The 25,037-nt window shown below is 49.4% G+C and overlaps 1 protein-coding gene across 5 annotated transcripts in view; it reads right to left on the bottom strand.

Annotated features, from left to right (window-relative positions):
- Nucleotides 1–25,037, bottom strand: part of KATNIP (katanin interacting protein) — a 239,203-nt gene that overhangs the window by 16,872 nt on the left and 197,294 nt on the right. For all 5 annotated transcript variants that reach the window (XM_024985088.2, XM_059881579.1, XM_059881580.1 and 2 more), the window contains 4 exons: nt 15,541–16,266; nt 14,298–14,503; nt 11,584–11,662; nt 3,245–3,422 (listed from right to left, as the gene is read on the bottom strand). In XM_024985088.2, the coding sequence (XP_024840856.1) occupies nt 3,245–3,422; nt 11,584–11,662; nt 14,298–14,503; nt 15,541–16,266 (1,189 nt within the window). The remainder of the gene's footprint in view (nt 1–3,244; nt 3,423–11,583; nt 11,663–14,297; nt 14,504–15,540; nt 16,267–25,037) is intronic.

Raw genomic sequence — 25,037 nt, 5'->3', positions numbered from 1 at the left:
ATTGTATTATGCATATTATACTATAATATGGTATAATATAGTATAATATTAATCCAGTAATATTTAAATACTGGATTTTAAATCCAGTAATATTTAAATTTTAAAATCCAGTAATCTGGATTTTACTGATCTAGTAAAATCCAGACTCAACAGAGCAAAAACCCTGGTTTCTTCTACAGATCATTTATAAGCAAAAAGTGAAAAAAGATGGAAGGGAACCCAGAGATTACGAGAGGTTTAGGTGATCTATCAACCATCAAAGGACTTATTAACACATAGAAATAGACTCACAGTCATAGAAAACAAACTTACGGTTACCAAAGAAGAAAGAGGCAGGGGAGAAATAAATTAGGAGTTTGGGATTAACATATACACACTGCTGATGACTTCAGTCGTGTCCGACTCTGTGTGACCCCATAGACGGCAGCCCACCAGGCTCCCCCGTCCCTGGGATTCTCCAGGCAAGAACACTGGAGCCGGTTGCCCTTTCCTACTACATATAAAACAGATAAACAACAAGGACCTACTGTATAGTATAGGGAACTCTACTCAATATTTTGTTTAATAGCCTCTAACAGAAAAGAGTGTAAAACAAAATGTGAATATACATATACATATTTTATACACATATACATGCATATGTGTGTGTTAGTTGTGCAGTTGTGTCTGACCCTTTGAGACCCCATGGACTACAGCCCACCAGACTCCTCTGTCCATGGAATTCTCTAGGCAAGAATACTGGGGTGGGTAGCCATTCCCTTCTCCAGGGGATCTTCCCAACCCGGGATCAAACCCAGGTCTCCTGCATTGCAGGCAGATTCTTTATCATGTGAGCCACCAAGGAAGCCCATATATGCATAAATTTATATATATATATACATATACATATGCATATATGTGTGTGCATATGCATATATGTATATGCTTATACAGGCATCCCAGGTGGCGCGAGTGGTAAATAGTCTGCCTGCCAATGCAGGAGACATAAAAGACATGGCTTTGATCCCTGGGTCAGGAAGATCCCCTGGAGGAGGGCTGGCAACCCACTCCAGTATTCTTGCCTGGAGAATCTCATGGACAGAGGAGCCTGGTGGGCTACAGTCCATAGTCATGCAGTCAGACAAGAAATGACTTAGCACAGCACATATACATATGCATATATTTACATATATATGTATACATATCTGGATCACTTTGCCATATACCAGAAACTAACACAATACTGTAAATCAACTATATGTCAATAGTATTTTTTAATAAATTTTAAAAATAAAAAATTTGTTTTTTCCCTATGGCACTCAGCTTGCAGGATTTTAGTTCCCTATCAACTAGGAATCAAACCCAGGCCCCCAGCAGTGGAAATACAGACTCCTAACCACTGGACCGCCAGGGAATTATAAAAAACAATTTTTAAAGAGACACAGTAAGCAATCACAATGTATAGACCATATCTGGATGTCAATTCAAGGAACAAATTGATATAAAAGGGGGAAAAAAGATGATGAGGGAAAGAGAAATATGCTAGATATCTAGTAATTTAAAAGAGTGCTCAGTCACTCAGTCATGTCCAACTCTTTGTGACCCCACCAGCATCCTCTGTCCATGGGATTCTCTAGACAAGAATGCTGGAATGGGTTGCCATTTCCTTCTCCAAATTTAAAGGACTGTTAATCATTTAGGTGGAATAATGATACTTGGATCAGGTTTAAGTCCTTATTGTTTAGCGATACATACCCAGAGATGAAATACTTTCAGACCTGGGATTTGCTGCAACATAGTCTGGGCGGAGGGGAAGGAACTGGGTGGGTGTGGATGAACAAGCGAGGCCAGGCCAGCTATGAGCAGATCACTTTTACAATTGGCAGCAGGGACCACAGGCTCCCAGTCTAAGTTTGTGAGAGTGTGACTCACCAAGATGGCCCCTGATTGGGCAATGCAGCAGCCGCGATGGCCCCGGTTAAGGAGCACCTTGGAGGAAGGCAGGTAGGAGGCCACCACTGATCCCACACACTCTGGGCCAGGCAGTGGGTGCAGTGGTGACGTGGCAACCCCCCTTCTGCCCAATAGCCAGATTACTGTCCCATTCTACTGATAAGGAAACTGAGGCAGGGGAAGACAGTATAACTTTGTGGTTAAATGCACAGGTGTTGGTCTTCCTCGTGCCTATATTCAAATCATGACTCTGCCACTCAGCTCATGTGGGTGACCTTTGAGGTACCTCTCTGTACCTCAGTTTCTCCATCTGTAGAGTGGGGGCCTCTTAGGGCTGTTTGAGATTTAGATGAATGAATATCTATAACCTGCTTAGCACAGCCCAGTGTCTGGCATTTAATAAGTGCTCCCAAAATGGCAATTATAATTTCAGTTATTATTATGATTATTATAACTGGAGAAGTTAAGAAACTAGCTGGCAAGGGGCAGAGACAGGATTTGAATTCTCATCCCTCTGGCTCCCCTAGACTCTTCTTGTTCGCACCTGCAGGCAGGCCCCAAGCCTGACAGCTGTCCTGGTTCAGGGGTGCCTGAACGCTGTGGATCAATGCCGTGTCCAGGCTTGTCCTCTTACTGACTTGACTCAACCTGGGCTTATGAAACTGGACAAATGCAGAGGAAAGTGCAGCTTCAGCCATCATCTCCAGCCTCAGGGAGGGGAAAGTTTTCAGCCCCCGAGAGGTTGGGTCCCTCATGCCTAAACACAGAGCCAAAGGCTTACCAAGCAGTTACCGTGTTTGGGGCCCCATGCTAAGCACCATGAAAGTGTAAAGTGAAAGTCACAAACACTCTTTGTGACTCCACGGACTGTACCCCACCAGGTGCCTCTGCCCATGGGATTTTCCAGGCAAGAATACTGGAGTGGATAGCCACTCCCCTCTCCAGGGGATCTTCCTAGCTGAGGGATTGAACCCACATCTCCTGCACCTCCTGCATTGCAGGCATATTCTTTATTGTGGGAGCCACCAGGGACTTCAAGCACCATGGAGGAAACACAAAGCCCAGCTGGGTCTGGAAACAGGAGAGCCTGGCTTCTAATCCTGTCTACCTCTTCCAGCTGTGTGGCCCTTTCCTGGGCCTCAGTTTCCCTTGACTATAAAATGGGCAGACCCCAGACCTTGGGGTGGCTGGAAGAAGGTGGAATAGGGGATGCCAGGGGATGCCAGCTGATGGTTAAGTCTGAAATTTACAACGCATATCCGGTCCCCGAGCCCCTGCTGTCATGAACCTTGTGCTTCTTACAGACACTCACTTGTCCAGGGTCCGGGAGTCGTCTGTGTACTCAGGGAGGTCATTTAAGTCTCTGGGGGAGGCAGAGATCTGGTGCGGGTTGATGGGCAGTGCCTGGCCATCCTGCCCCACCACCTCCAGGCCGGTGAGCCCCAGGTAGTGTAGGTCACCCCAGGAGGCAGTAAAATTCAGTTGCAGGCCTGCAGCAGGAAGAGAAGTGTCCAGTGAGCACCAGAGATTCTGCAGGAGGTACCCAATCCTAAAGGAAATCAACTCTGAATATTCACTGAAAGGACTGATGCTGAAGCTCCAATACTCTGGCCACCTGATGTGAAGAGCTGACTCACTGGAGAAGACCCTGATGCTGGGAAAGATTGAAGGTGAGAAGAGAAGTGAATGACAGAGGATGAGATGGCTGGATGGCATCACTGACTCATGGACATGAGTTTGAGTCAGCTCCGGGAGATAGTGAGGGACAGGGAAGCCTGGCGTGCTGTAGTCCATGGGCTTGCAAAGCACTGGACACGACTGAGCGATTGAACAAAGACAACCTAAGACGGAGGTGGCAAGAGAACTGATTTCAGACTCCGTATTCTACCAGCTGGAAAACTCAGACTTGAATGAAAGGGCCTTCAGGGTAGGCTCTGCCTTTCTTCTCAGTAGCCCTTGGGCCTGGGTCACTGCTGATACTCAAGAAATGTCTGCAGGATGAATGGACCTGTGTGGGTTAGCCCTGCACACAGCCTTAGGTCCTTTCTCCACTCATCAGTCACGTTGCCCACCCCATGATTAGCACCCTAGCATAGCTTCCCATGCTGCTCAACCAGCATCCCTGCCATCTGGATTCTGTCTACTTCTTTAATCTCATCTTGTGCCCAGGATCCCTGGGGCCACCCTGATGGCCTTTCCATCCCTCACGTTCACAATGCTGTCTCTCACCACAGGGCCTTTGCACATGCCGTTTCCTCACTCCTGAACTCACACGGCCTAGGCTAACTTGTGCCCATCCCTCAGATCCCAGCTTACTTCCTCAGGTAAGCCCTCCCAACTTCTCTGACCACATCAAGCCTCCATTCTCAGCCTGCATGCCACTGTGAATGTCCCCTTCTGTGCCCTGATCACCATGGTGAGCTTGGGACTCTTTGGTAAATTTCCATCTGGCCTGTCAGATGGTGAGTTCCTTGAGGGCAGAAATCCCATCAGTTTTGTTAGATCATGGTGCCCCCAGAGCCAGGCACAGTACCTGCCACATAGTAGGATCCCAGTACAGGTGGAAAGATTAAATAACTAACTACATGGAGGTGGCTGCACCAGTAAGCCATAAGGTCGGAAATGGATACTTTATGCAAATTGGCCACTATCACGAGGATTCACATGGATTCAAGGGAAAGGAAGTGATCCAAAGTGATGCCCCCATTCTTTTGCCCTTGTTCCACCCCTGCTCCATCAGGGAGCATTTCTTAAAAAGCATATTTATTTATTTGGCTGTGTCGGGTCTTGGTTGGAGCACGCAGGATCTTCATTGCATCATGCGGGATCTTTCATTGCAGTGCACAAACTCTAGCTGTGGCATGTGGGCTTAGCTGTTCCATGGCATGTGGGATCAAACCCGAGTCTCCTGCATTGCAGGGCGGATTCTTAACCATGGGATCATCAGGGAGCATTTAGGAGTGAATTTCTGTGGTCCCAAGGCAAAACTTCCCAGGTAAGTCATTCATTTGCCCAGAAAGCTCAAAGTGAATGAATCTCTGTCTGGTATCTGGCTGGAACTTCTCTTCCCTAACGGTCTCCCGTCAGCAGTCCCAAGTCCAGTGACCTCTTCTACCCTTGGAGAATTGGGGGCCTACTTTAGAGCTCTTCTGGGTGGCTGTGTTCCAAAGAGTCACACTTGTTGCAACTGTTACAGAATGCCAGCACCGTAGCACTGGAAGAAGGAAGCCTGGATTCATGGCATTCCACGCACATCAGCTCAGATGAGGAGGCAGAAGCTCAGGGAGGTTGAAGATATCTCTGTGGCCAGGAAGTGAGGCCAAAGCAGAAAACCACCCTGGAATATGGCTTTCTCTCTTGTCATTTCCAACATACGTTTCATAACTCGGCCTCAGATCCCTCTGCTCTTCATGATGCCAAGGTAGCTCTGAGCATCTTGGGGGCAGATGAAACAGATGGGTGACCAGAGTGGTTGTGGATGCATCACAGCCTCTCACAGCATCAGTAGCCTGCAATACAGCCACAGATGCCTCCCTCTGAGTCCTTGCCTCTGTGTCACGTCATCTTGCTGCTTCTCTCATACAGAAGTGGAGTCTATTTCTCCACTCTCTGAGTCTGGGCAATGTGATTTGCTTTGGCCAAAGTGAGTGAAACCAGCAGAATCTGTAAAGTGCGTGTGCAGGGAGCTCTGGCCCATCTTTCTACACTTGAGAGTCTTGCCACGGGAAAGAGCCGGGTCAGCCTCCCAATTGCCGGCTGTGTAATTGAAGACATCCTAGTTGTTCAGCTGCCAGTGCATCTGCCAGCTGAGCAGACACAAGGGCAGACACCACAGAGGCCAGCTACGCTTAGATGTGAAGAAACGCCCAAGCAAGCTATTGAAGTATGATGAATCATGATTAATGGTGATTATGTTAGGCCACTAAATTGGGGGCTGGTTTGTTTAGCAGCAGAAGCTAACTGATACATTCATGTTCAATTATCTCCTCAGAGAAAGAGAGTGTTAGTTGCATCCAACTCTTTGTGACACCACAGGACTATAGCCTGCCAGTTTCCTTTCTTCATGGAATTCTCCAGGCAAGAATACTAGAGCGGGTAGCCATTGCCGTCTCCAGGGGGTCTTCCTGACCCAGGGATGGAGTCTGGGTCTCCTGCAGGGGAGGCACATTCTCTACCATCTGAGCCACCAGGGAAGCCCAGGGGCCCTGCCTAACCGCCTGAACTCAAATAGCTCCCTCCCCCGTCTCTCTCAAAACCCTTAGCTGCTGTTGTTCAGTTGCCAAGTCGTGCCCGACTCTTTGTGACCCATGAACTGCAGCACACAAGGTTTCCCTGTCTTTCACTATCTCCTGGAGTTTGCTCAAACTCATGTCCATTGAGTCCGTGATGCCATCCAACCGTTTCATCCTCTGTTGCCCCCTTCTCCTCCTGCCCTCCATCTTTCCCAGCATCGGGGTCTTCTTCCATCACTCAGCTCATCGAATCAGGTGGCCAAAGGACTGGAGCTTCAGCTTCAGCATCAGTCCTTCCAATGAATATTCATTGTTCAATTGTCATCTCCTCAGAGAGGCCCTGCCTAATCATCTGAGCTCAAATAGCACCCTCCCCATCGCTCTCAAAACTCTTATTCTGCTTTATTTTCTGTCATCCAACGAGATGTTCTACATTGATTTGCTTCTTTATTTTCATTGATTTGCTTATTATTTTGCTTATTTATTTTCATCAGTCTTTCCCACTTAGATGGAAGCTCCCTGAGGGCAGGAACTCTGTTGACAGTGTTCACTGTTTTATTCCCAGATCCTAGAACAGTATCTGAAAACAGATGGTCATTTAAGGCTTTAAAAAAAAAAAATGATTGAAGAGTACATGTTTAGTAGATACCTGGAGGTAAATGAATCAAAACACAATCGTTTGAGTTTCACCAAAATCACAGCCAATGGTAAACAAATATTTATTGCCACTAATGTAACAAGTGCTTTGCATACTATTCATGGGGTTCTCATGAATATTCATTGGAAGGATGGATGCTGAAGCTGAAGCTCCAATACTCTGGCCACCTGATGTGAAAAACTGACTCCTTGGGAAAGACCCAGATGCTGGGAAGGATTAAAGGCAGGATGAGAAGGGGACAACAGAGGATGAGATGGTTGGCTGGCATCACCAGCTCAATGGACCTAAGTGTGAGCAAGCTCCTGGTGTTGGTGATGGACAGGGAAGCCTGGCGTGCTGCAGTCTATGGGGTCTGTACAGCAACGGAACCGAGCCCTGTTCTTGGCACTGGAGATTCAGGGCTAAATATCAATACACAGCAAAATCTCTCTAAGAGCTTCCATTGCAGTGAAGACAGACAATGAACACATAACAACAACAACAACAACAAAAATAAATTAGATAGTTCCACAGAGCGATGAATACCATGGGAAAAAGTGGATGGGATGGGATAGGGAGTGACTAGGCAGGGGTGGGGGGGGTAGTCACGAGGACCTCTCGGAGGAGGTGACGTTCAAACTGAGACCTGGGTGATGAGAAGGAGGCCGCTATCCTGTAGCATTTCTGGAAGAACATTCTAGGCTGAGAGGACAGAAACGGTAAAGGCCCTGGGATGGGAACACATTTGATTTGTGGTTGGAACTAAGTGACCGAGGGAGAAGGTGGAGGAAAATGAGATCAGAAGGGCAGGTGGGGGGCTAGATCACGTCAGGAGGTCTGGATTTTCTTCTCTTCAATGGGGAGGCTTAGATCTGGGAGCAGAGAGGTGCCACGATCTGACCAGTGTCTTAGAAAGCTCACTGGGGCTGGACTCCATAAGGAGGCCAGGGAGGACGCTGTTGTGATCCCTGTGGCCGGGACAAGGTGGACAGACTGACAGACAGCAGTGCCAGGACTCTCAATGGCCTGGATGGAATTGAGGGAAAGAGAAAACGTTCCTGACCCAAGGGGCAGAGCAGCTGCGGGCACCACATTCCTTAGATGGAGAAGGCCTGGAGGGCAGCAGGGAGCCGACTTAGATCAGGGGGCTCCCTGTGAGGGAGAAAGGCCACCTCCCTCTTGAAACAAGTGCCCGGACTCTCCCAAGCCGCCCTGACTTTGTTTGCCTGGCAAGAGGCACTGCTGTCGTTCCACTGCTAAGTCATACCCGACTCTGCAACTCCACGGACTGCAGCACGCCAGGCTCCCCTGTCCTTCACTATCTTCCGGTGTTTGTTCAGATTCATGCCCACTGAGTCAGTGATGCTCCCTAACCATCTCATCCTCTGCCGCCTCCTTCTCCTGAATCAGGGTCTTTTCTGATGAGTCGGCTCTGAGATGCACTCAGATACCATCTAATCTAGGTTTGCTGCGAAAGCGATTACTCTCCTCTTTGAGCTAATATCCATGTTCCATATTCATTTTCCTCTGGTGTATCAATTAGTATTTATATAAATGGAAATTAATTTTGTTATTTCTCTCCCATGTTTCAACTCTCTCAGCTCCTTTCCTATTCATCACTGCTGATATTTGCAAAACTTCTAAAATTAGTGTCATCTGCAAATTAGCAAGTCATATATCTCCTTTCAAAACATTAATAGGATGGGCCGTATTTACCAACCCCAATGCACCCCCCGGGTCACTTTATCAAAGCACTCTTCATTTGCACGGGCTAGGAGAGCACATTTAGGATTTGGGATACAGGGAGGAAAAAGCCAAAGGTTCAGAGAAGGCAGCTTTGGAAATCACAGGTCTCAAAGTGGGCAGAGGGTCCTTGGGCAGCAGGTTCTTCTGCCATCCTGCTGAGTAGAGACACAGAGAAATTACGCTTTTCTTGTAGCAAAAAGGTCTGGGAGCTCTACTCCAGGGCAAAACTCCCAGGGCACTGAAATAACATTTCTGAGAAAGGTCAGAAGCTGGTTCAGCAGGAAAAACATTTACAGACAGCATCTTTGGAGGAAATCATCAGATGGAGGGGACACTGGATGCTTCTGGCTGGCCTTCCTTCCTTCCTTCTTCTGGTTACGGCACTCTAGCCTCCTCTGAAGCACCATCAGGGTGGCTGACTCCCAACTCTTGGCTCTAAAGATGGGCCTCTGACCCAGGCCAGGCCAATCCATGTTTTCCATCCCATTCTTTCCCTTCCCACCGAGGTAAGCCACAGTGATTGGTTAAGCATGGGCACGTGAGCCAGGTCAGCAGACATTCCAGGAACACTGTTGGACTTGCGGGGAAACAAAAGCTCTTTTACCTGGGATTACAGGGTGGAGCTTCAAGGAGCTCCCACGTGGATAGGGTCTGAATGGGAGACAGACGAGAGACCGAGAAATGGGGCAGAAATGACATCATTTGCACACCTGGATCCAACAGTGTGGAAAACTAGCAACCCCTGACCTTCCTGGTTACATGCACGAGTGTGTGCTCTGTTACAGCCGATGCTTTGCGACCCCATGGACTGTAGCCTGCCGGGCTCCTCTGTCCATGCGATTCTTCAGGCAAGAATACTGGAGTGGGTTGTCATTTCCTTCTCCGGGGATCTTCCCGACCCACAGATTGTCTCCTCCGCCTCCTGTACTGCAGGCAAATTCTTTATCACTAAGCCACCGGGAAGCCCTTTTAGCTACATAAGCTAAGAAATTTCCTGTTTTGCTTAACTCAGTTTGAATTCAATTTCCCTTATCCCCAGCTCCCCACCCCGAATCCTGACCAACCTAGGGGAGCCCAGACTAAACCAGAAATGACTGCTGTCTCCCAGTTTCATGAGATGCTGACTCTTCCCAAAAACCTCTCTGGAGTGTATTGAGTGGTGAGGACCTGGACTGTGGATTCAGATAGACTCAGTCCCGTCCTTGACCTCATACTAGCTGTGTGACCCCAGGTGGCTTTCTCCATCTCTTGGAGCCTCAGTTTCCTAACTTCATCTGGAAAATGGGGAGAATAAGAGCTGGAAGTGAGAGAAGGCAGGGAAAGCCCCAACACAGGGCCTGGATGGGGGATGAAACCAAGCCTCAAACTGGGCCTTGGCTTACATTGGGTTGGCTTTCAAATTACTCGGTTGTCCCTAAGTCCCAAAGTAATTGAGAGAGAGTTCTGGAAAGTAAGGGGCTGAGGATTCAAAGGGAAGGCTTCTTCTTCTCTTCTCAGTGGTGATTTGTGCTTGTGGAATGAAGGAGGGGGAGCTGAATTCTCACTGGGCACCACGGAGATGGGAGCGGGTCACAGCAAGGCCTTAAGAAGGGGGTGTGGTGGGCAGTGTGGGACACCCCCCAGATCCCGCCTCCCACCCCCAGGGGTGACACTTCAGGACTGGGAGTGTTGCCGACCCCCCACTGTGCCTACACTTGGCGTTGCCCCTCCCCAGCCTGTATAAGGTGGCCTATTAACACAGGCGTGTAAAGGCCCAGCCCCCTTACTCAAGATGACTCCAAGGGGCCTTTGAGCTCCCTGCAGGCTGGCAGAGGCCTTGGTGTGATTGCCCCGTGGCCCAGTTCTCTGTGCCCAGCCCTGCTTCCTACCCTCCCCCAAGAGCACGCCCCAGTAAACTCCATCATCTCAGAGGCTGCTTCTTGGGGACCCAGACAGTGGCAGTCGACATCCTTTTAAAGGGCAGAGACGGAGAGCAAGGGCACACCAGGTGGGCATGGCCTGCACGGAAGCTTGCGGGGGCAGGGGCTCAGGAGATGGGGCGGGGAGGAGCGCAGCAAAGAGGAGGCTAAACTCTGACACCTTAAGGCTCCGTTCTGGAGATGATGGTGGGGAGGTGGGGAGGGGGCGTGACGATGGCATGGCGCATCTCTTCCTCTCAGAAGATGACTGGAGGTGGATGGCGGGCACAGGGGGCAAGAAAGAGCAGGAGGGGAGGTGGCAGCGAGCAAGCTGGCAGAGCCTTGTGAACAGGGAACAGGAGGCAGAGACCACAGACAGTGGGACCGGGGCCCAAGGGTCCCCGAGGACTCAGGCAGAGGTGGGGGACATGTGCCGAGTCAGAGAGGACCTGGCCCGAGGGGCACACGGGCCGAGGACAGAGAACAGACACAGCAAAACCCATACGGGATCTGCCCAGAGACCACCAGCCAGCAGCCGGCTGGGCAAACACATGTGTGTTATGTTTGGCTCATAGGCTGTTTTTACATTTTTATAAAATTAGTCACCAACATTTAAAAACCTGGAAACTTCACATAAAAAATCCAGATTTCTGACTTTTTAGAAGAGTGGGCACCTGGGCCGGTACTCCTGATGCCCCACCCCAGCTGGAGCTAGGAGGATGCAGGCTTCCTCTGCTCCAGCATCTGCTCTGCAGCCCAGTCTGAAGGGGCAACTTGAACCCTGGATGGACAGATGCCCAGGTCTCTCCAGCTCTTATGTCTTCTTGCTCTATAACTCTGGGGCTCCCACTGACTCTGGGGTCAGGGCTGCAGCTAACACATCAGATGTCTGTGTGTGGCCCTCTGGGAGGGCACACTGCCAGGAGGACCCCTCCTCTGAAGGGCTGCAGCCCTGCCAAAGCCAATGAGCCCAGCACCAGCTGGTTTCAGCCCTGACTTGTCCCAGGGCCTGGTGTCTCTGAACACGGTACAATCTCCTCCACTGTCCCGGGAAACCCTGTCCCAAGCTGCCATGACTACCTCCCCACCCCCGACCCCCGAAGGTCCTCCTTCTTGCAACACTGCCCCAGGTACTCACAGATGCCGTGGTAGATGCCCGGCTCTGGTGTGGTGACATCAGGGACAGGGGGACTGGGGGGCAGCTCTGGCTCCAGGCCCTGCACACAGGGTGGGGGAGAAGCAGAGGGAAGGGGTGATTCTAGTGATACCCACTGGCCATTCTTCCAGCTACTGCTGCCCACTCCATGCCCCAGGTAAGTCCCGGTGTCTTTTCCAGTGTTTTGTTTTCTGCCTTGGTGGGAGCCCCGTGACTGGCCCAGAAACCCTCCTGCATTTGATGTCTTTGCCAGAAGCTCTTAACTGTTAGGGGAGGTGTTGGACACTAATCAGCTCAGGTGATCAGATTTTCTGGACCAGGGAAGGACTGTATCTAGTTTATCCAGTGAGCTGGAAGAAGGAGGGAGAGAGAGAGAGATCGGGAGGGAGGGATGGAGGGAAGGAGGAGAAAGAATTCAAACATACAGAACAGTTCTCAACCCTGGGGACTGTGCATCTGCATTAAAAAAAAATCTTTTGGCTGCTCCGCATGGCATGCAGGATCCTAGTTCTCCAACTAGGGATCGAACTCATGCCTCCTGCATTTTCAGTGTGGAGTCTTAACCACGGGACCGCCAGGGAAGTCCTCCTGCATCTGCATTTTTTAAACCTTCCCACGATTCCCATGGGCAGGCAGATAAAGAACCCCTGGTCTACAGACAGAGTGGGCCCCCACAATCCTGCTCCTTGGTCTCTGTGTAACCGTAAACTTCTCGCATTAGATCTCTGCACTGTAAATCAGGGTAGAAGAGCCCATAGTTCTTCACAGACGGGAAGGTGTTAGTCGCTCAGTCATTTCTGACTCTTTGTGACCCCGTGGTCTGTAGCCCACCAGGTTCCTCTGTCCATGGGATTCTCCAGGCAAGAATACTGGAGTGGGTAGCTATTCCCTTTTCCAGGAGATCTTCCTGACCTAGACAGGAAAGCTGAGATGCAAAGAGAGGTGGAGCCACTTGTCCGGATCTTAGAGTTTTAGTGGGGACAGTGTTTGGGTACCTGATGACACCCTAATGACCCCTCAGTCCAGCCCCTTCAGGCCCCTGCCTGGCTATGGGGAGGAGCAAGAGGAAGGCTGTCTGCCGGAAGTTGTCCTCTGATGCCTTGGGCCGCCGGGAACACTGCTGCCCTAAAGCCCACGTGCCTTCTCTTGCCTTCCCCGATCCCCTGACCTCCCTGAGCCTCCTAGGAAGCCCCCTGGTGGATGGACAGACCTGGACACTAGGTGAGCCCCCTGCTAGGGGTGTGACCCTGACATGACCTCCCTGAGCTCGCTGTCCTTATCCCCTAGGCAGAGAGTGATCCCTCTCTGCCCCTCCCAGGACTCCATTGGATCAGAGTCCCTGAGCAGGGACTTCACCATGTGGAAAACGGTGGGTGAGTGAAAGGCTTCGAGACCCTCTCTTCTGGAGGCCCGCACAGCAAAGCTGGACCGCAGACATGTTCTGCGGCCTGCAGAAGGTTTGAAAATACTATGAATTGGTGGCCAACATTTTTTTTACTGGGGAGATTTTACGTAACAATCCAGATTTCTGGCTTTCTATGAAAGAATCAGGACAATCACTGGCAATGAGCTAGCTTGTCTGGTGAGGGGAGGACAGGGTCTCTCCTCGCCCCTTCCCCATCTCACGTGGTGCTCTGCGGGCCCCTGCAGGCTGCAACCTGTGAACACGGTGCGGTCGACAAGCCGTATCACTGCCCCGTCTTGGTCGTGACGTTCCTGTAGCTGAACCTTTTGTCTTTGGTTCCTGGTTGGTTGATTGCACTCTTCTCCCCACCCTCTTTAACTATGTCCTCTTTCTCCTATGGCCTCAAGAACATCCCTGGAGACCCTGGCATCTCTTCACTGTGACCACTGGTCTTTGACTTGGGCTGACCATTGTCCTGAAGGTCATCTTTCATTTTCAATTAGTCCATTAAAAGCACAGACTTGGGACTTCTCTGGTGGTCCAGTGTCTAGGACTCTGCACTCCCAATGCAGGGGGCCCAGGTTTGATCCCTGGTTGGGGAACTAGATCCCGCATGCAGCAACTAAGACCCGGTCTGGCCAAATAAAATAAGTAAATATTTGAAAAAAGAAAAGCACAGACTTGGTAGAGCCTTGCATTCAAGTTCGAGCCTTGTTACTCCCCTACGAGGTGTCCCTGGATAGGTCCCTTAGCCTGTCTGAGCCTTGGTTTCTTCAATAGGGATATTATTAATCATCTCTACTCCAAGGGCTGTGAGGAGGGTTAAACACCAAGACAAGTGCTCCACGACTGATCACGATATGTGCCCAAGAAGTGGCTGCCAGGATCGTCATTATTTTAATTCTCAAGTCTGCCTATTAAAAGCATTTGCAGCCCTTCCATCAAAAACAACAGTGAGTGATCAAAACACAACCCAAAGCAAAAACTCCCCTGAGACTGCCAACCTCTAAATTACAGAGATGACACAGAACTGATTTCCCCAGCTTTGATTAAAATTTGAATACTTTCTTCACTTTGGTTAAAAAAAAAAAAAAAAAAAAAATTAGAGAATGAAATACGACACACAGCACAAAAAATGAAGCAGAAAAATGGGAAATGTCAAAACAGGAGTGCCAGCAGCTTACGGGACATCCATCTTCATCCCTCCTGCTCTACTCTGAGTCAGGAGCAGAAATCTATCTGGGTGCCGTCCCCGCTGCTCCCACACCGCTCCCCTCGCCACCAGTCCTACCTGGTCGTCAGCCCACGAGCCGGCCTGGGTGTGCGGCCTCTCCTCCCCCTGGCCATCGGCCGTACTGGGCCTCTGCAGGGCCTCCTCGCTCTGCAGGCTGCACAGGCTCTCCACGTCCAGGTCAAACGTCTCATCGGAGCAGAATATGGCCTCAAGGATATCATCGTCGGTCGTGAATAAGATCGTGTCGCCAAAGTGCTCTGGAGCTGACAGGGGGACCGGGAAGATGCAAGAGTCAGCTCATCCCACATCGCAACGAGGAGCAGATTGGGAACCTAAATCCATCAATCTTTGGGCTAGGAAAATTCCAACCTGCTAACAGGTCTTGATTTGAGTAACTGAGCCTTATTCTTCTTTACATCTTTGCAAATGGAATTCAGGGATTGTAAGAACCATACAGATTTAATGAAGGCACCTAATCTAATGAGGGTGGCTTCCCTGGGGGTTCAGACAGTAAAGAATCTGCCTGCAATGCGGGAGACCCGGGTTCCATCCCTGGGTTGGGAAGATTCCCTGGAGAAGGGCATGGCAACCCACTCGAGTATTCTTGCTTGGAGAATCCCATGGACCGAGGAGCCTGGCGGGCTATGGTCCAGGGAGTCCTAAAGAGTCAGACACGGCTGAGCGCCTTAGCACAATCTAATGAGGATCACTGTGATCTGTCATGAAATAAGGGATGTTGCACAGGCACCCACGAGGCGCGGAAGCTGATCCTGCTGGTGCTCCACACAGATCTTTCGCTGGTCCTTGCAGGGGGCCTTGCCTGAAGGGTGTGGGAGTTATGTCCCCCGCCAGGGGAGCCTGGGGGTTCCAAAGCCTTGCTGCTTTGCCATAAGGCAGGACAAATGCTGAAATTTACACTCCTGAGCTCCCCTTGGGATCAGGCTGAGGCTGGGCTTCCCCTGAAAAAGCTTCCTTCCTAGCTTCTCTTCCAACCCTTCCACATCCTACATCCCTCCCTGTCCTACAGGTTCTCCCAAGAACACTCTCTCCATCAGTCACTTATGGAAGGAATCCCCTGGTCAGACTCAGGCCCTAGGAAGCTGAGCAAGGCTGGTACCCAGAGCAGGCATCGCAGTAAGACCAGCTCTTGCACACCCCTCTGCAAAAGGCAAGGAGAGGGCGGGTCTAGGAAAGCAGAGGGATCTATCTGTCACTGGCCAGACACTAAGTTAGTTTCTCCTCAGAGCCTCAGCGAGTAGTGGGTAGGAGCTTCAAGAACACTCTTACAGCCATACCATACCTCCCGTCAGGGTTCCAGAGGCCTTGGCAATTTCTCCCTTAAAGATGCATTGCGCGTCTAACAGCATCGTGATGTCCTTCACGCCCCGGAAAGAATGGATCCGTGATTTATTGTAATTCCAGATCCTGATCAGGGCGACCTGGCAAGGCTGCAGGAAGTCCATGGAGATGGAGTGGGACTTGCCAGGCGTGAAGGGGGCCAGCCAGACGTGCATGTCGTCCTGGGTCCTGTTTACCCCATCGATGAGGTTGCTGACCACACGGGGGTCTCTCCCGTAGGCTGGTAAGATATTGATGTCCGGGGGGTCGGCTTGAATGTTCTCGATTCTCACCGGCTCCCCCTTGGAACTGAATATTTCTATCCCGTTGAGGCCAACGTAGTGCCTGTCCCCCCACGTGGACTTGATGTCGATGACCAGGTGCTGTCCATAGGGCAGGACGGGGATTTTGAAGTCACCCCCGTCGTCTGCCTCAGGGGAGCCGTGGTCCTGCCCTTTCACGGGCTCCGGCTTCTCCTCCTTCCAGGGGGGTGGCTGGTCGCTCTGCCGGCTGCTTTTCTGCTGCTGTAGGAACTCGTCCAGGATATCGCCCTGGAATTCCATGTTAGAGATGCGTCCCCGGTGGGAGCGGTCGAAGGCCGTGAGGGAGTCCCACGATTCGTGCAAGGTGTGCTCCAGCTCGCTGTGCCACTGGGGCTGTGGCGGCATCCGGGTGGACCAGGCGCCTTCTGGAAGGAAGGACACAGGAGGGGTGAAACTCCATTAGTGGTGCAGGAGGCAGTGGGGACCCTTACACATCGTCTCATCTGGTGGCTCTCAGCTGGGTGGGGTCACCCTCAGGGGCATATTTTAGAAACCGTGGGTATTTTTTTTAAAACTTTTTTATATTGGAGTATAGCCAATTCCCAGGTGGTGCTAGCGGTAAGAACCCACCCACCAATGCAGAAGATGTAACAGATGAGGGTTCGACCTCTGGGTCAGGACGGCATGGCAACCCACTCTAGTATTCTTGCCTAGAGAATCCCCATGGACAGAGGAGCCTGGCGGCTACAGTCAGACATGAGTCAGACATGAGATAAGAGTCAGATACGACTGAATTGACTTAGCATGGACACATAGCCAATTAACATAGGGTCAGTGGTAAAGAATCCACCTGCAATGCGGGAGACACAGGTTTGAATCCCTGGGTTGGGAAGATCCCTTGGAGAAGGAAATGGCAACCCACTCCAGTATGCTTGCCTGGAAAATCCCATGGACAGAGGAACCTGGTGGGCTACTGTCCATGGGGTTGCAAAGAGTTGGACACAACTTAGCAATTAAACAACAACACAGCCAATTAACAATGTTGTGATAGTTCCAAATGAACCCCAAAGGGACTCAGCCATAAATATACACATATCCATCCTCCCCCAAACTCCTCTCCCATACAGGCTGCCACATAACTTTGAGGAGAGTTCATTGTGCTATACAGTAGGTCCTTGTTGGTTTTTTAAAGATGGCATTGTGTACCTGTTGACCCCAAATTCCCTATGTCTCCCCCCAATTCTTCACCGGTGGGTGGTGTGATGCTCTTGGCTGTCTCGGTGCCAGCTGGCCCTGTTGATACTTGAAGGGCGGAGCCAGGGATGAGACTAGGAATGGTCCAGGCACAGACTCTGGTCTCCTGTCTCAGGCACCATTCAGGTTGGTAAAAAAAAACTGTTTGTGGTCACCCGAGTCTGGAACTTCATTGTTTTACAAAGAGACAAGTATTTTTTCAATATACTTTGGATTTTCTAAAAATGCTACGACCATGCAAATCAAGGGAACACTCCTTGGTTGTGGGAGAACCTTTGCCGGAAGTCATCTCCACTTCAGAAACTCACCCGACCCAAAGCGATGCGGCTGCCTGCGGCGTCTGAGTCAGCAACCCTAGGGTCTGCTCTGGAGGCTTGTCACAATCACATGACCCTAACAGAGTTTTTCAAAGACTGCCGAATGGCAGGTGGAAGGCTTGTGAAAGAATGTTATGTGGAGGGGCGGGGCGGGGGGGGTGGCGGGAAAGCCAGATATGCTATTTCAGATGCAGCCTTTCGTGTGGGCAGCATGTCCCAACGTGTTAATATCATTCCTGGGTGGGGAGTAGGAAAGATTTGAACTTTCTTCTTTGACATCTTCTCTTCTAAGTTCCCTATGTGTATTATTTTTATCATCAAGGACAAAACTCTATTAAAAAAGCCAAATGACCCAGGTATACTAAAAGGTAAGGAATTTACTTCTATTTGTGATGAAATTGATTCCAAGAGCCGAGTTTAGGTCCAGAGCACGTGGAGAACAGGGGCCTGGCCCTCAGGGGGTGGCTCCGAAGGCCCTGCCCTCCTCCTTGTAGGACAGTAAAGCCCAGCACGCGCATCCAGCAGTGGCCGGCCCCCCGGGCCAAGCCATGGCTAACCGACACCTAAGGGTGTCATTCTGGAGAAACAGCAGCTGGCAACCCTGGCATTCTGTTTCCTCTCCTTTCATCTCGTCCTGTGCCCTGTACTCCATTTTCTGCCTGTCTCCCAGGGGGCCTGACTCCATCAATTATCTCCTCTCTCCAGAATCTTCAATCACTCCTTCCCCACTGGCATCTCCCCTCTCTCTGCCTGCAGACATGCATAAATCTCTCCTACCTGAAAGAAAAAGGAAGCTGACCTGATCTTGTGGCTCCTTCCAACTGCTGTCCTATTTTATCCCTCCTTTCATTGCAGACACTGCATCTTCATGACCCCCACCCTCTCTTTACCCCCTGTAACCCGGCTCCTCTGTGCAAAGCTGTTGCGTTTTGCCAACCCAAGCTCCACTTCTCCTTCTCGTTGGAACAAAAATCCCGATTTTTCTTTGGGTACCCTGGACTTTTAGGCCATGCAGTTTAGGTGAATGCTGACAGCACCTTTCCAAGCTGGGTTCATGAAAGGAACTATGGGGAAGGATAAGGCTGTCTTTAAATTGGTGCTGCTTCCTAGGAGGTACTAGTGGTAAAGAATGGGCCTGCCGATGCAGGAGACGCAAGAGACCCAGGTTCCTTCCCTGGGTCGGGAAGGTCCCCTGGAAGAGGGCATGGCAACCCACTCCAGTATTCTTGCTCAGAGAATGCCATGGAGGAGCCTGGTGGACTACAGTCCATGGGGTTGCAAAGAGTCGGACGTGACTGAAGTGACTTAGCACACACGCATGTATGCTGAGCTGGTGGGATGGAGGGATGGAGTGGCCATTGGCTACATTGTGGGGATGGGAAAGCGTGGCTGAGAATGAAGTGGGTGGATGTGAACTGAGAGCTGGAGAGTCCTGATGACAATCCAGCCATGCCTGAAGTCAAACCCCTGGTGGTTTTCTGTCCTTTGCATCCCTAAGAGTCTTATAATTCCCACCACCCCTCCACTGAAGCAACTTTATCCAAGTACACAATGACTCCAAGCACGTGATCTTTCTCGGTCCTCTGTCCCCGCTTGACGTCCCGGGCAAGGTAGGTGCCCCCTCCACCTGCTCAGGAGACATCTCTTCCTGGTTCTCCACTCTCCCCTGCCGACAGCACCTCTCTCTGTGCCACAGCGCCCTCCGCTCCTCCCGGTGCTCTAACTCTGGCTGCACAAGACTGCCTCAGCCCCCTCCTGTCCTCCCCCAACACTCCCTTCATCCAGCTCCTGGCTCCCATGCAAGCCCTGCTCACTGTCATAAGCCAAGTTCTGGCCTCTCTCCCTGGGGTACCATGTTCCAATTTCCACGATCCCTTGGAACATCCAGACATGTCCACTCTGTCACTTCCAACTCCAGATATCTAAAGTGGAGTTGATCAAACCCTCTAATTGGCATTATCCCTATTATACCGGTGATTCAGATGGTACAGAATCTGCCTGCAAAGTGGGAGATCCCGCTTCAATCCCTGGGTCGGGAAGATCCCCTGGAGAAGGGAAAGGCAACCCACTTTACTATTCTTGCCTGGAGAATTCAATGGACAGAGGAGCCTGGCAGGCTACAGTCCATGGGGTCTCAAAGAGTCAGACACGAGTGAGCAACTAACACTTTTCACTACGATACTGAAAATAAAGAAAATCTAACTCCTCACTGTGCCCCCAGGGCCCTGAGTGTGACCTACCCCCCAACCTCAGCTGACTTCTCCAGCCTCACCTCCCACCCTTCTCTCCATGAGCATCCCACTCCAGCCATGCCAGCCTTTCATTCCACCCACAAGTCTCTCCTGGCCTCAGAGACTTTGCCCTCACGGTGCCCTTTTGCCAGGAACGCTCTTGCCCCAGAGACCCACTACACCGGCTCTTCTAGACACCCTCCTTCTGGGAGAGGCCTTCTCTGCCCTCTCCCCTGCTGCATCCCAGGGCCTGGCACAGAACCGGTGCCTGGACGTGCTCCTAAGTGTATGTCAGTAAAGGGACGGGGGCTTGGCACCACTATCACGTTCCCCACTGTGCTCAGGGCTGGAGGCCGAGGGACTCCCCCCTCCGCCTGTCAGTCCTCCTGCACCTCCTCACCACCCCCCACTTCTCATCTGTCATTAACAAGACCCCAGGAGTCCCTCCCATCCTTGCTTCCAGGCGTGAGGCTTAACATCTGGCACAAGGAACTTCCATATGGATCGTCAGCACCTCAGTTTATTGTGATTTGATTTCCACTGACTGAAATGAATGGGCTGGGCTGGTCTTCAAGGGCACGGAAGGAGAAAGCACCAAAAGTCATGTGTGTCAGGGACTCAGCGTGCCTTTCTCTGCTGGGGTGTGCGAGAAAGGCAGGACTTGGCTTTCATCCCGTGTCTGCTTTCTGACCCACTCTCCCCTAGAGAGGCACGCTCTGGGTTTTAAAAGTGGAGAGGTGTAGGCTTCGCCCTGGACCTCTCAGATGTGACAGCAGGCTGGGGCCAAGTTTCCCTCTGTTTGCAGTAGGACAGGCGACTTGTTAATCCTTGGGAGTCGGGCAACTGCTGGGATCAGTGCTTTGTCCTGTCCGTCAACATTCCTCCCCACAGATCTGAACGGACAACAGAAAGCTACTGCTTTCATCTGCAGTCAGCACGGTTTGGGAGGGAGCAATATGAGATGATGGGCCTGAAGATTCAAAACTATTCCTTGGTGGAGATTAATATGAACGGCAAAGTTCTGAACTTCACTTTATAAAAACCACTGGCACCACTATGAAGTGTTAGTTGCTCAGTCATGTCCGACTCTCTGCAACTGCACGGAGCGTAGCCCTCCAGTGTCCTCTGTCCAAGGGATTTTCCCAGCAAGAATACTGGAGTGGGTAGGCTTTCCCTTCTCCAGGGGATCTTCCCAACTCAGGGATCGAACCCAGGTCTCCGGCATTGCAGGTGGATTCTTTACCAGCTGAGCCACGAGGGAAACCCTGAGGTAGGCACTAATTGCTACTAAAAGGGGAAGTGAAAAAGCACATAGTGAGATGCAACAGAGCCATGTTTATTCTAGGTGAATAGCCATAGCTGATAGGACAAGAAGTGGACATCTGACCCAAGCCAACCAATCAGCTTCTGCCGTGTCTTTGGGATTGGGGTTTCCCTTGTGGCTCAGCTGGTAAGGAATCCACCTGCAATGCAGGAGACCTGGGTTCGATGCCTGGGTTGGGAAGATCCCCTGGAGAAGGGAAAGGCTATCCATTCCTGTATTCTGGCCTGGAGAATTCCATGGACTGTATAGTCCATGGGGTTGCAAATCGGACATGACTGAGCAAATTTCACTTCACTTCACTAATGTCAGAGAAAGAGACTGCAAGGCCACTTCCTGCTATTTGCACAGAGTTGAAAAAACTGATCTCAGGAGGAACAGTGAGGGGAAATGGACCTGCAGAGAAGCAGAGGGAGGGCCCAGCAGCCCTGGAGAGTTCAGGAGAAGCATCCTTGGTGCCTGCTGGCTTTCTGGCTCCTCCTTTCAATCCCATGTGATGCATCCTGTCTTTGCAGGGCGAGAGGCTTCTCAAATAACACCCCCTTATGCTCAAACTGGACTGCTGAGATTTCATTCACCTGTAGCTAACTGAGCCCAGATAAAGACATTTCCAAAATGTAGATGTGCTTACAATGAGATACTTTGTTGGACAAAAGGATTTCCAGGCTATGTCTTATGATGACAGCAGGATTCCAACCCCAGGGAGGAACTTGGGCAGTCATTCATTCTACAAGCACTGCTGGAGGGCTCGACCCGAACCTTTCCTGAAGGGCATGGCTGTGGGATTTGGCTCTATGTAATGAGTAATTTAAAATTTCTAAGCAACTCTCCTTTTTAGCACGACCAGCTTAACAAGCATGAAATCTCAAGAGCTCAGTTCTTAATGTGTGTTGAGCCAAGCAGTGAAATGCCTGGAAGGAAATTAAAGTGAGACAAAGTCTTCGGATCGTGGACAAGTTACAAAAATGCCCATCACCTCATAACTCCCAGCGGTTCTCTAGGTCTGTTTGCCAGGAAGGCTTGGAATTGCCTAAGGCTTCTGGGGGCAGGTGGCTGATGACAGCAGAGCAAGCAGGGCGCTGAAGGGTAGTAGCACGAAGCATGGATGTTGGAGCCAGGCTGTGTGTGATGTTCAGTCGCTTCAGTCATGTCTGACTCTGTGCCCCATGGACTGTAGCCCGCCAGGCTCCTCTGTCCATGGAATTTTTCCACCAAGAATACTGGAGTGGGTTGCCATGCCCTCCTCCAAGGGATCTTCCTGACCCAGGGATGGAACCCGAGTGTCCGGCATCTCCTGCATTGCAGGCAGGTTCTTTACCGCTGAGCCACTGCTGAAGCCAGCAGGGCTGCCTGGCCTTAAATCCTGCTCCAACCCTTATTGGTTGTGTGACCTGGGGAAAATTACTTAAACCTCATGTTTTCTTTTCTTTTTATAATCATATAACTTTCAGGTGTATAGCATGGTTGTTCAATATCTGTATACACTAAAAAGTGATCACCACCATAAATCTGGCTCCCATCTGTTACCATAAAATTGACCTCCTTCATCCACTTCACCCACACTCTAAACACCTTCCACTCTGGTAACCACTAGCCTGCTTTCCATATCTGTGAATTTGTTCTTATTTTATTCTGTTTATTAGAGTCTACATATGAGTGAAGACATCAGTATTTGTCTTTCTCTTTCTGACTTATTTCACTTAGCATAATACCCTCAAGGTCCACTCATGTACATTACATTGTACATATATCACTCCATGCATACATGTACCATATCGCATCTTTATTCATTCATCAACAGACACTTAGGTTTTTTTCCCGTATCTTGTCTCTTGTAAATAATGTTGCAATGAACATGGGGGTGCAAATAGCTTTTCAAATTACTGTTTTCATGTTCTTCAGATAAGTACCCAGAAGTGGCGTAGCTGGGTCATATAGCAGTCTACTCTTAATATTTTAAGGAATCTCCATACTGTTTGCCATAGTGGCTGTACCAATTTACAGTCTCACCAACAGTATACAAGAATTCCCTTTTCTCCACATCCTCTCCAACATTCGTTATCTCTTGTCGACAGTAGCCGTCCTAACAGGTATGAGGAGGTATCTCCTTGTGGTTTTGATTTGCAGTTCCCTGATAATTAGTGACACTGAGCACCTTTCCATGTACTTGTTGGTTATCTGTATGTCTTCTTTGGAAAAATGTCTATTTAGGCCCTCTTCCCACTTTTAAACCTGTTTTTTGTTGTCGAGTTGTCGAGTTGCATGCGTCCTTTGTATATTCTGGATATTAGCCCCTTAAAACATACATGATGTGCAGATATCATTTCCCATCAACAGGCTGCCTTTGCATTTTGATGATGGTCTCCTTTGCTTTGTTGATTGATGTAGTCCCGTTTATTTATTTTTGCTTTTGTTTCTCTTGTCTTTGGAGTCAGAGCCACAAAAACACCTCTAAGGCTGGTGTCGTTGAGATTACTGCCTGTATTTTCTTCTAGGAATTTTATGGTTTCAGGTCTTATAATCAGGTCTTTAATCCATTTTGAGTTAATTTTTGGGTATGGTTTAATATAGTGGTCTAGTTCTATCCTTTTGCATGTGGCTGTCCAGTTTTCCCAACATTATTTATTGGAGAGACCGTCCTTTCTCCATTCTATATCTTTACTCCTTTGCCATTGATTAATAGTCCATATAGGCTTGGGTTTATTTCTGGGCTCTCATATAAGTTAAATAAGCAGGGTGACAATATACAGCCTTGACATACTCCTTTCCCTATTTGAAACCAGTCTGTTGTTCCACGTCCAGTTCTAACTGTTGCTTCTTGACCTGCATACAGATTTCTCAGGAGGCAGGTAAGGTGGTCTGGTATTCCCATCTCTTTAAGAATTTTCCACAGTTTGTTGTGATCCACAAAACCCCACTTACTCATGGTGTGTGAGCCTTTTAATGTACTGTTGGATTCGGTTTGTGGATATTTTGTTGAGAATTTCTGCATGTATATTCAACAGTGATACTGGCCTGTAATTTTCTTTCTTCCTTCCTTCTTTTCTTTTGTGGCGTACTTGTCTAGTTTTGCTATCAGGATAATGCTGACTTCATAAAATGTTTCGAAGTTTTCCCTCCTCTTCAGTTTTTTTAAAGTGTTTGAGAAGACTAGATATTAAATCTTCTTTGAAAGTTTTATAGATTTCACCAGTGAAGTTACCTCGTCCTGGGATTTTGTTTGTTGGAAGATTTTTGATTACTGTTTCAATCTTCTTACTAGTAATTGGTCTGTTTAACTCTTTTATTTCTTCATGATTCAGTCTTAGAAGATTGTTTGTTTCTAGGAATTTGTTCATTTCTTCTAGGTTGTCCAATTTATGTGTCTAACTGTTCATAGTAGTCTCTTATGATCTTTTGTATCTCTGTGGTATTCCTTGTAACTTCTCTTTCATTTCTGATTTTATTTATTTGAGCTCTTTCTCTCTTTTTTTTTTTCTTGGTTAGTCTAGCTAAAGGTTTCCCAACTTCATTTGTCTTTTCAAAGAATCAGCTCTTAGTTTCACTAATTTTTTTTCTATTAATTTTAGTCTCTACTTCATTTATTTCTGCTCTGATCTTTATTATTTCCTTCATCTACTAATTTTGGGCTTCATTTGTTCTTCTTTTTCTAGTTCCTTTAGGTGTAACGTTAGGTTGTTTATTGGGGTTTTTTATTTCTTGAGGCAAACCTTTAGTGCCACGAACTTCCCTCCTGGAACCACTTTTACTATATCTCACAGATTTTGGTATGTCATATTTCTTTCTTTCCTTGAAAATTCTATTTATTTATGTTGCTGCGCACAGACTTTCTCCAGTTGCAGCGTAGGGACTTCTCACTGCAGCAGCGTCTCTTGTTGCCAGCACAGGCTCTAGGGAATATGGGCTCAGTGGTTGTGGCTCGAGGGCACTGGAGTACAGGCTCAGTGGTTGCGGTGTACAGGCTAGTATGTGTCTATTCGGGTTCCTCTTATTCAGAGTTCTCTGGGCTTCCTGGATCTGGATGTCTGTTTCCTTCCCCAGGGAAGTTTTCAGCCACTTTTCCTTCAAATAAT

The sequence above is a fragment of the Bos taurus genome, chromosome 25, assembly GCF_002263795.3.
Source record: "Bos taurus isolate L1 Dominette 01449 registration number 42190680 breed Hereford chromosome 25, ARS-UCD2.0, whole genome shotgun sequence".
NCBI classification, from domain to species: Eukaryota; Metazoa; Chordata; class Mammalia; order Artiodactyla; family Bovidae; genus Bos; species Bos taurus.
Note: the sequence above shows the minus strand (reverse complement) of the source record. Positions and strands in the feature narration are given on the sequence as shown.